Source organism: Dendropsophus ebraccatus, chromosome 9 (genome assembly GCF_027789765.1).
Source record: "Dendropsophus ebraccatus isolate aDenEbr1 chromosome 9, aDenEbr1.pat, whole genome shotgun sequence".
Taxonomy (NCBI): Eukaryota; Metazoa; Chordata; class Amphibia; order Anura; family Hylidae; genus Dendropsophus; species Dendropsophus ebraccatus.
This window is the reverse complement of record NC_091462.1, coordinates 29,853,807-29,865,946: the sequence shown is the minus strand read 5'-3', so window position 1 is coordinate 29,865,946 and position 12,140 is coordinate 29,853,807. Positions and strand designations below refer to the sequence as shown.

The following is a 12,140-nucleotide window of genomic DNA, read 5'->3' as shown; positions in this document are numbered from 1 at the left end:
GAGCAATAATCGGCTCATGTAAACACAGGGATCAATCAAGCGACGAGCGATAAATCATTCACTGTGATCTCTCAACATGTTCTCAAATCGTCGTTGGTCGTTCCCTAAAAATTTGCAGATCGCATCGCGTAAACGGTCTTTCAAAGATTCAAGTGTGAGACGGGCTGAAGCGATCTTAAAAACGATCTCAATAACGATTTTTTCTAAGCATTTATCTCTTCGTCTAAACGTTATAAAAACTAAATTGTTGCTTCAAAATTGTTAAACGATCGATTGGGCGAATTATTGCTCCGTGTAAACGGACCATAAATTACGTCTATTTAGAAAACTCAAGTCTTCCAGTACTTATCAGCTGCTGCAGGAAGTTTTGTATTCTTTGAAGTCTGACACAGTGCTCTCTGCTGCCATCTCTGTCCATGTCAGGAACTGTCTAGAACAGTGACAAATCCCCACAGAAAACCTTTCCTGCTCTGGACAGTTCCTGACATGGACAGAGGTGGCAGCAGAGAGCACTGTGTCAAGTTGAAAAGAAAACACCACTTCCTGCAGGACATACAGCAGCTGATAAGTACTGGAAGGCTTGAGTTTTCTAAATAGAAGTAATTTACAAATCTGTAAAACTTTATGGCACTGGATTGTTTGAAATAAATAAAAACAATGTCCTGAGTCCCCCTTTAAAGACCACTTTTAATGCAATTCTAAATGGTCTAGTACTCAATTTTTGTATGTGTTCTATTCATACACAAACAATAGCACTCAGTTTATATTAGAATGAGCTGCACCACCAGACACAGCCTTTAGGCTAAAGTTCCCATATTTATCAGCTGCTGTATGTCCTGCAGGAAGTGGTGTATTCTTCCCAGTCTGACACAGTGCTCTCTGCTGACACCTCTGTCCATGTCAGGAACTGTCCAGAGCAGCAGCAAATCCCCATGGAAAACATTTCCTAATCTGGACAGTTCCTGTCTCAGACAGAGGTGGCAGCAGAGAGCACTGTGTCAGACTGAAAATAAAACATTACCTGCAAGACATACAGCAGCTGATAAGTACTGGAAGAATTGAAATTTTTAAATAGAAGTAAATTACAAAACTATATAACTTTCTGAAACCAGTTGATTTAAAAGAAAAAAAAAACTTTTCGCTTTTGCTTTTTTTTTTTACTACACACAAATCACTGAGATTAGAGAAGTAATGAATCTGATCAAGAAAAAATATTTGATCAATAAATTGTCTGAACTGTAAGTAACGTGTAATGAACGCTTACTGTGTAGTCGTGCCTTATGAATGGGATGTGCATGAAATCCCTGTACACCAGTATCCAGTCCCTATCCCTCCACTATATACTCCATGGCAGCGACCCAGCTATATATAGACTATGCCGCTTCTGGCCTATCCGTCTTCAGGGGATTCAGCCCAGGAACTGAGAAAGCAATAGCTCAAATAAATGGCGGTAACACAATGTGCAAAACTGCTAATGAAACCCTTTACAGCGCCCAAACCTGCAGGACGTTCCATCCGGGATAGTGAAGAATGGCCCATACTGAGCGCTATCTGCTAAAATGAAGCCTTCTCAGGATATTTCGGAGAGAGGCGAAGTGCAATTTACAACCAAAAACTATCCACCTGACTGCGCTATCATCTGCGAAAGGTAATGTAACCTATTGCTTAGGCATCATTATCTGACTATATATTGTGCACGGACTGCAGGAGTGGATGATGTAAGAGGCAGCGAATGATCATAAATCATGTATGGAGGATGGACAGGAGACGTCTAGTACTGGACTGTGTGCCAAGCTATAAAGGTTGATGCAGCAGAGCTAAGTTTGTCTACAACAGGGATGGGGAACCTTCGGCCCTTCAGCTGTTGCAAAACTACAATTCCCATCATGCCTGGACAGCCAAAGCGAAGGACTGACCATCAATATCAAATAAGTGGGGTGCCAACACCAGGCAGCTATTTATCATAGCAGTGTCGCCAGCACTGACAGTAAAACACAGCTCCATTCTTTGTGTAGTGGCCGCGCTGATGTACTGCAGCTCAGCGCTCAAACACTTCTAAGCTGCAGCAACCCTGCATGGCCACTACACAATATATGGCGCTGTCTGATTTCAGCTCTGTTTCACTGTGTATAGCTAACTGGCAATGTGCCAGGTGTCTGCACCTCATCAATTGGATAATAATGACCCATAGGGATGGGGACAGCGACATTAAAGAGGTACTCTGAACAACAAATATTTTGCTAATACACTGATTTAACATTAATGTTATTAAAATAAATGTATAGGTATTTTAATTACATATTCACTTCCATTGGCTGGCAGCAGTAGTGGGCGGCACAGACCCTCTGCTGCCACCTACGTTTGTGTCGGGAACTGCAAGGCTATCTAAGCCCTGCGGTTCCTGATCCCCTGCTCTGATCTAGGGCTGTCGCACAGCACTATAAGGATCCGTTAGATCCCCCTCCCCCATGTACTGTATATTCTAATATACAATACCCAGGGGGAGGCTGCCCGACACAATCGAAGCGTCCGTCAGTATAAGAATATATAGTACAAAGAAGGAACGGGACCCTGCAGCAGCGATAAACCAGAGCAGAGTATCAGGAACTGCAGGGCTTAGACAGACCTGCAGTTCCCAACACAAACGTAGGTGGTAGCAGAGCATTCGATGTCACCCCTTACTGCTACCAGTCAATGGGAGTCAGTATGTAAATAAAAATCTATACATATATACATATATTATATATGTATATATACATATATTATAATAAAAGTACAACTTTATTAAAGCAATGTATTAGCAAACTTTTTTCCCCTCTGGAGTACTGGGGGAGGGGGCAGCTTTATTTGCACTGATAGGGGGTGCAGCACTAATTGCACTGAACAGAGCTGGATAGATTACTTGCGACTGTCAGGTCGCAGTTGTGCGCATTTGTAAGTTGTAAGTTAACCCCATTCAATTACCTAAGATGTGATGCACCACATTCACTGCAGTGCAACACAGTAATATAAAAGAAAACTATACTCACCTTCCTCACTACCCTGCCGCCGAGCCCAGTCCACCTGCACAGCATGTCCTTAGATTGATGGGAAGAACTGTCTTCCCCATTCATTGGCTGAGGCAGGACACCACTGCAACCAGTGACTGACTGAGTGGATAATTCCTCACAGCCCCCCCAAACTCAAGAAGTGCTGCGCTGTGGGACCAGACAGGGAAGTGAGCAAAGTGAGTATAGCTTCTTTGTTTGTTTAGTTTTTAATCAGCTTTAGCCTAAATTTATACAAAAAAAACACCCCCCCAGAATTCTCCTTTAATATTCGATATAATTACAACAATTTATTATAGTAGCTTCAAATAGCAGCATACATTGTTGAAAGGGCAAAAATTAGATACATTACATTTATAATTAACTGTATGGGGGTACTAAGTAGTCACAGCACGGGTGGGATTAATTGGGGGGAAAATGAACCTTCACATTGGCCGATAAGTGACAACAACCTTTTTTTTGTGTTGTCTTTTATGCCTATTGTATTTCTTTAATTCTCATATATATATATATATATATATATATACATATATATATAGTATATAAATATATATATATAAATATATATTTCTGTATATATATATATATAGTAGCAACATTGGCCTATATATATATATATATATATATATATATATATAGTGACGGGACACAATTTTATCCTGACTTGGATACAATTTTTTTTAGAATAGAACTCACCATCGCCTCCATCCCCGACCAAGCCCCCCCCGCCGCTAAGACTCAGTTCAGACACTACGTAACTGCTGAGGATTTGCGGTGTTGATATTTATAAGGGGATGATAGAGTGGCGGGCAATCCACATTAAAATGCTATATAATTTACTCCTGGTCATGTGACATACTTTCACGCCTGCTAACCAGCCTCGATCTCTGTGTCCGCCACACGACAAGACAGATCTTATCCACCGGATATTAAAAATATTACGTTTCCCTCTGACTGACAGCAAGCAGAGATATTGACGTCGGATACCTTGCCCCTTCTAGAATGAGTAAGCTTTATTTCCTGTCTATTGTTACGTTATAGATTGTTTGATCAGGAACAGCAACATTTTCAAACACGTCCGTCCCAGATTCCAGGACGTGACTGGTTAAGTATACGCAATCCTTTTAAGTACCGTGGACAAACGCTTTTTATCCTAGTAAGCGATGAGGGTTATGGCCGGCGATGGATTCAGCACATGACACAAGTTGTAGAGAAGCCACATGATGCTGCTGCATGACACTGTGACCAAGCATCCTCCTCCTGTCCTTGAGGGGCATCTGGTCTCTCCGGTGATGACAAGGATCAGCAGCATCCTCTAAGCCGGATCCCAGACTCACAGTGATGATGATATTGCACAGGGGACCCAGAGAGAATTGGGTGTAGTAGGTGTGATCTTAAAGGGGAAGAACAGAGTGACAGGGGACAACCTGCAAGGAGGGGGAGGTGATGCAATGAACAGGGAACTTTCTTCTGTATAGACCTGGGCAGCATCACTGCAGTGCCAGCTGTGTAAGAGCTGGGGGCAGTGGCAGGCCTAGACTCTGCTGCCACCTGACTGATGCCCTGGCACACACACTACACAACACACAAGAGATGACAGGCACTAACCAATAACCTCCTGGAGCTCGTAGCTGTCCCTGCAGATGGGCCACCCGATGGGCTGTGCTGGGGGCTGGCTGTGCACCGGGGACTCGGTCTGCTCTGCCATCCTGGCAACGAAGAGGAGGAGGAGGGGGATGCTGCTGCAGCTGCTGCTGGTGGTGGGCACCTCTGCTGCGGGCTGGCACCTGACTGATCACTGACAGCCGGGCAAGCAGGCAGGCACAGGGCTGGAGAGAAGAGGAGGAGGGGAGGAGATGGGAGGTGCAGCCGGTGCTTCCTCCTGGGTGACAGGGGAGGGAGGAGGAGTGTGCAGTGTGATCATCAAAGCTGTGAGGAGAAGCTGCCAGGAGCGAAGTGACAGCCTGCAAGGGGGGAGATCCTTCACATTGTCTACATTACATGACGATCAGAGAGGAGATCTTATATGTACATAGGTGTGACAGGAGGAGATCACATATATAGGTGTGACAGGAGGAGATCACATACATAGGTGTGACAGGAGGAGATCACATACATAGGTGTGACAGGAGGAGATCACATAGGTGTGACAGGAGGAGATCATATATATATATATATATATATATATATATATATAAATGTGTGTGTGTGTGACAGGAGGAGATCACATAGGTGTGACAGCAGGAGATCTCATATATATATGTATATATATATATATATATATATATATATATATATATAGGTGTGAAAGGAGGAGATCTCATTTACATAGGTGTGACAGGAGGAGATCACATATATAGGTGTGACAGGAGGAGATCACATATATAGGTGTGATAGGAGGAGATCACTTATATACATAGGTGTGACAGGAGGAGATCACATATATACAGGGGCGGTCTTGGCATTTCTGGGGCCCCAAGCGAAGTTATGTCTGGGGCCCCCTCCTCGACACGCGTTCCAAAACAATAGACCGCTGTGTGTTGCCCCCAGTAGTATATACCCCTTGTGCGCTACCGCCAGTAATATATACTCCTTGTGTGCTGCCCCCAATAGTATATACCCCTTGTGTCCTGCCCCCAGTAGTATATAGACCCCTGTGTGTTCCCCCAGTTATATATAGCCCCCTGTGTGCTCCCCCAGAAGTATATAGACCTCCTGTGTGCTGCCCCAGTTGTATATAGACCCCCTGTGTGCTGCCCCCAGTTGTATATACCCCCTGTGTGCTCCCCACTAGTATATAGGCCACCTGTGTGCTCCCTCAGGGGTATTTAGCCCCCCTGTGTCCTCCCCCACTTGGATATAGACCTCCTGTGTGCTCCCCCACTTGGATATAGACCCCTGTGTGCTCCTTCAGTAGTATATAAACCCCCTGTGTGGTTCCCCCAGTAGTATATAGACCCCCTGTGTGCCCCACCAGTATTATATAGACTCCTTGTGTGCTGCCCCAATAGTATACAGACCCCTGTGTGCTCCCCCAGTTATATATAGACCACCTGTGTGCCTCACAAGTAGTATATAGACCCCCTGTATGTTCCCCCAGTAGTATATAGACCCCCTGTGTGCCCCACCAGTAGTATATAGACCCCTGTGTGCCCCCTTAGTAGTATATAGCCCCCCTGTGTGCTCCCCCACTTGGATATAGACCTCCTGTGTGCTCTCCAAGTTGTATATAGACCCTATTCTGCTTCCACAAGTAGTATATAGACCCCCTGTGTGCTGCCCCCAGTAGTATATAGACCCCTCTGTGAAGCCCCAGTAGTCTATAGCCCCCCTGTGTGTTCCCCCTGTTATATAGCCCCCCTGTGTTCTCCCCCCATTTATATAGACCCCCGATGTGCGCTCCCCCAGTTAAACAGACCCCTGTGTGCTCTCCCTCCCATATAATATATAACACAATAAAACAAACACTTATACTCACCTGGGTCCGGGCGTCTCCTCTTCTCTTCACTCTTGTGGCCATAGGAAGGGTTTTCCCTGCGATCACAAGAGGCCCCACTCCCCTTGTCCTGGCGCCGATGCTCCAGTGATGTCACTGGAGCGCTGGCACCACAAGGACAAAGCTGCCACTTGTGACCGCAGGGAAAACCCTTCCTGCGGCCACAAGAGTGACTGACAGGAAGGGAGCCAATGTCTCCCGCCCTGTCAGTGCTGCTGCATGTAACTATGAGCGCTCATTACGAGTGCTCATAGTTACAGTTCAGATGGCAGCAGCGAGCGGGGCAGCGGCCCTGTCCAGCAGTCTTGAGCACAAGAGCGGGGCGTGGGGGCCCCCCTGGATGTTGGGGGCCCTAAGCGATCGCTTGGGGTGCTTGGTGCCAAAGACCGCCACTGCATATATACATAGGTGTGACAGGAGGAGATCACATATATACATAGGTGTGACAGGAGGAGATCACATATATACATAGGTGTGACAGGAGGAGATCACATATATAGGTGTGACAGGAGGAGATCTCATATATAGGTGTGACAGGAAAAGATCTCATATATAGGTGTGACAGGAGGAGATCTCATATATAGGTGTGACAGGAGGAGATCTCATATATAGGTGTGACAGGAGGAGATAACATACATAGGTGTGACAGGAGGAGATCACATATATAGGTGTGACAGGAGGAGATCACATATATAGGTGTGACAGGAGGAGATCACATATATAGGTGTGACAGGAGGAGATCTCATATATAGGTGTGACAGGAGGAGATCACATATATAGGTGTGACAGGAGGAGATCACATATATAGGTGTGACAGGAGGAGATCACATATATAGGTGTGACAGGAGGAGATAACATACATAGGTGTGACAGGAGGAGATCACATATATAGGTGTGACAGGAGGAGATCACATATATAGGTGTGACAGGAGGAGATCACATATATAGGTGTGACAGGAGGAGATCTCATATATAGGTGTGACAGGAGGAGGAGATCACATATATAGGTGTAACAGGAGGAGATCACATATATAGGTGTGACAGGAGGAGGAGGAGATCACATATATAGGTGTGACAGGAGGAGATCACATATATAGGTGTAACAGGAGGAGATCACATATATACATAGGAGTGACAGGAGGAGATAACATACATAGGTGTGACAGGAGGAGATCACATATATAGGTGTGACAGGAGGAGGAGATCACATATATAGGTGTGACAGGAGGAGGAGATCACATATATAGGTGTGACAGGAGGAGGAGGTCTCTGCTGGTCATCTAACTAATAACTTGCTGAATTGAGAACTCTGCACACTCGCCCATGGCTATCATACACAAAGCGACGCCTTGTCAGTATCCCTTACACACCAGATGTTCAGTAACTGAGGGCTTTATACAAGTGCAAAAGAGTGGACAAAAGTGCGCACCGTTTTAACATTTATAGGGGAGCTCTAATGCTGCGTTTACACGGAACTATAATTTGCCCAATCGATCGTTTAACGATTTTGAAGCAACGATTTGATTTTTATAATGATCAGTGTTTAGATGAATAAATTGTTAGAAAATTTGTTAGAAAAATCACTAATGCGATCGTTTTAGGATCGCTTAAGCCTATCTTAAGCCCCTATTCCACGGGCCGACTGAGAGGAGCAAACGAGCGCTGTCAGCACTTGTTTGCTCCTCGTTCCCTGCTTGCTGGCGAGGGGCCGCAGGGGAGCTGCGGGGGGGGGGGGGGGGCTGCCTGGGGGGGGGGGGGGGCTTTTCCATGGAGCGACTGCAGCAGATCGCTGCTATATGAGTCGTTTGTTTTTCAATGGGTTTGAAAAACAAACGACTGCAACAATCAGCCGACATGAATGATGTCGGCTGATTGTTGCCTTCCATTCCACAAGACGATTATCAGCAGTAACAGACGATATCGGACGAATACGGCCGATAATTGTTCCGTGGAATAGGGCCTTTACACATAGGTTAAATCGGTGAACGACTGTTTACACGAAGCGGTCTGCAAATTTTTATCGAACGACCTACGACAATTTGAGAACATGTTGAAAGATCAAAATGAACGATTTCTCGCTCGTCGCTTCATCGCTCGCTGCGTTTACACCAGCCGAATATCGGTCAAATGCGATCGTTATCAAGAAAATTGGAACTATAATCGTTCTGTGTAAACGCAGCATAACCTAGGATCATTCTGGGGTTTGCAAAACACATCCCAAGTACAAAACCGAAAAAGAGGGGGGGGGGAGTGATCCAAGAGCACAATGTGGAAGTGCAAAGTAGTTATCTGTATTGGTACAAAATACACATTACATGATTAAAAACTTTTAAAAAAAAAGTAGAAAGAAAAAAAAAAAGCTTAATCCGGGTTATAAATAAGCACCTAAGGACCACATAAAAAGGAATACTTTTCAGGAACCCATACTAAAAATCAGATGAAGTTAGCTCATTAGAGATGAGCAAACCTGGAGCGTGCTCAAGTCCATCCAAACCAGATCGTTCGGCATTTGGTTAGCGGGGGCTGCTGAAGTAAGTTGGATAAAGCCCTAAAGCTATGTGGAAATCATGGATATAGTCATTGGCTGTATCCATGTTTTCCAGACAACCTTAGAGCTTTATCCAAGTTCAGCAGCCCCAGCTAATCAAATACCGAACGTTCGTGTTCGGATCGACTCAAACCCAAACCCGGTTTGCTCATCTCTAGTAAATAAGTATTCCTATCTAGGTGGAAACCAGAGGAGAGGATGTCTGGAAATAAAGAGCATGGCTGAGAGGGTTCCTGGTGGAAAACCCCACGCGTATCGTCAAACTGTGGCAACTTCATCAGGAGTGTAGAGCTAGTGGATAGTAGTGCGTTTATACAGCAGTACATAGGAAATAGAGTATCACAGTATATAAAGAGCATAGAGTACAGTATATAGGCTGGGTTCACACTACGTATATTTCAGTCAGTATTGTGGTCCTCATATTGCAACCAAAACCAGGAGTGGATTAAAAACACAGAAAGGCTCTGTTCACACAATGTTGAAATTGAGCTCTTCTGCTCAAGACCGCTGGACAGGGCCGCTGCCCCGCTCGTTGCTGCCATCTAAACTGTAACTATGAGTACTCGTAATGAGCGCTCATAGTTACATGCAGCAGCACTGACAGGGCGGGAGACATTCGCTCCCTTCCTGTCAGTCACTCTTGTAGCCGCAGGAAGGGTTTTTCCTGCGGTCACAAGTGGCAGCTTTGTCCTTGTGGTGCCGGCGCTCCAGTGACATCACTGGAGCATCGGCGTCAGGACAAGGGGAGTGCGGCCTCTTGTGATCTCAGGGAAAACCCTTCCCGCGGCCACAAGAGTGAAGAGAAGAGGAGATGCCCGGACCCAGGTGAGTATAAGTGTTTGCTTTATTGTGTTATATACTATATGGGAGGGGGAACACACAGGGGTCTGTTTAACTGGGGGAGCGCACATCGGGGGTCTATATAAATGGTGGGAGCACACAGGGGGGGCTATATAACAGGGAGAGCACACAGGGGGGCTATAGACTACTGGGGCTTCACAGAGGGGTCTATATACTACTGGGGCAGCACACAGGGGGTCTATATACTACTTGGGGCAGCAGAATGTGGTCTATATACAACTTGGAGAGCAGATAGAAGGTCTATATCCAAGTGGGGGAGCACACAGGGGGGCTATATACTACTGGGGGAGCACACAGGGGTCTATATACTACTGGTGGGGCACACAGGGGGTCTATATACTACTGGGGGAAAATACAGGGGGTCTATATACTACTTGTGAGGCACACAGGTGGTCTATATATAACTGGGGGAGCACACAGGGGTCTGTATACTACTGGGGCAGCACACAAGGGGTCTATATAATACTGGTGGGGCACACAGGGGGTTTATATACTACTGGAGGAGCACACAGGAGTCTATATCCAAGTGGGGCAGCACACACAGGAGGTCTATATCCAAGTGGGGGAGCACACAGGGGGGCTAAATACCCCTGAGGGAGCACACAGGGGGCCTATATACTAGTGGAGGAGCACACAGGGGGTATATACAACTGGGGGCAGCACACAGGGGGTATATAAAACTGGGGCAGCACACAGGAGGTCTATATACTTCTGGGGGAGCCCACGGGGGGCTATATATAACTGGGGGAACACACAGGGGTCTATATACTACTGGGGGAAGCAAACAAGGGATATATACTACTGGGGGCAGGACACAAGGGTATATACTATTGGGGGCAGCACACAAGGAGTATATATTACTGGCGGTAGCGCACAAGGGGTATATACTACTGGGGACAACACAAAGCAGTCTATTGTTTTGGAACGCATGTCGAGGGGGGGGGGGGGGCCCAGACATAACTTCGCTTGGGGCCCCAGAAATTGCAAGACCGCTTCTGAGTGTGTAACATGACATTCCTATAGGTCAGTGAGTCCCAAATTATGCCAGAGTGCCCACCTGTCGTGGTAGGGGTGATCGTGTGGTTAAGGGACGTATTACACAGGACTATTATCGTTCAAAAAATTGTTTGATCGTTTGGATTTAAATGATAATCGTTTCGTGTAATAGCAGCTGAATCGTTGGTTGTTTGATAGAATTCGGACTTATTTTTATGGATCGCACATCATTCGGTGTAATAAGAAGTCATAGCTGAAACAAAATAGTGACGCAATAGTGACGAAAAAACGACCGCAAGAAGGATCATAAGTAACGATCATCGTTCCGTATAATTGGGCGAACGATTTCAGGTCGTTTTCCATAGCAGTCGTTTGAGATTGTTAATTGTTAGTCGTTAGTCAGAGGTGCATGTCCGGAAGTATCGTGTCTAGTGTTTCATATTCACCAATGTTCTCTGAACAACACGCATTTGGCTGCCGGTGGCTGCAGAAGTTTGATGTCGCCTTAGGGAGTCCTGGAAATCATGGATACAACTATACTGGGTTCACAATACGTATATTTCAGTCAGTATTGTGGTCCTCATATTGCAACCAAAACCAGGAGTGGATTGAAAACACAGAAAGGATCTGTTCACACAATGTTGAAATTAAGTGGATGGCCGCCATTTAATGGCAAATATTTGCTGTTATTTTAGAACAATGGCTGTTATATTGAAATAATGGCAGTTATTTACTGTTATATGGCGGCCATCCTCTCAATTTCAACATTGTGTGGACAGAGCCTTTCTGTGTTTTAAATCCACTCCTGGTTTTGGTTGCAATATGAGGACCACAATACTGACTGAAATATACGTAGTGTGAACCCAGCCATAGGCTGTATCCACGTTTTCCTGGCAGCCCTAGGGCAGTATCTTCTACAGACGCAGGGAATCAAATGCTGAGTGTTCGGAGAAAGTTGCAGAACCCAAACAGCTTGGTAAGTCCGCCCCAACTCTAGCCTTATCATGACTATCCAATTTAACAGGAGTAAAGAAAGCCGCCTATGGGCCTATAAGAGGCCGGCGTGAGACATGGTGCGGAATTCACCTGCACACATAAATAATGGGTGGATGGAGGCCTGTAATCAAAGACAAGTCTAGACAATATAGGATGGAAACCGCTCTCTGAGTAACAGTGTTGGAATACACCAGCC

At 45.6% G+C, this 12,140-nt stretch overlaps 1 protein-coding gene across 2 annotated transcripts in view; it reads right to left on the bottom strand.

Moving 5' to 3' along the window:
* STK39 (serine/threonine kinase 39) overlaps nucleotides 1-4,916 on the bottom strand; it is a 259,852-nt gene extending 254,936 nt beyond the window's left edge. For both annotated transcript variants that reach the window (XM_069985123.1, XM_069985125.1), the window contains exon 1: nucleotides 4,656-4,916. In XM_069985123.1, the coding sequence (XP_069841224.1) occupies nucleotides 4,656-4,755 (100 nt within the window). In that variant the 5' untranslated portion in view covers nucleotides 4,756-4,916. The remainder of the gene's footprint in view (nucleotides 1-4,655) is intronic.
* Between the last annotated feature and the right edge of the window lie 7,224 nt (nucleotides 4,917-12,140).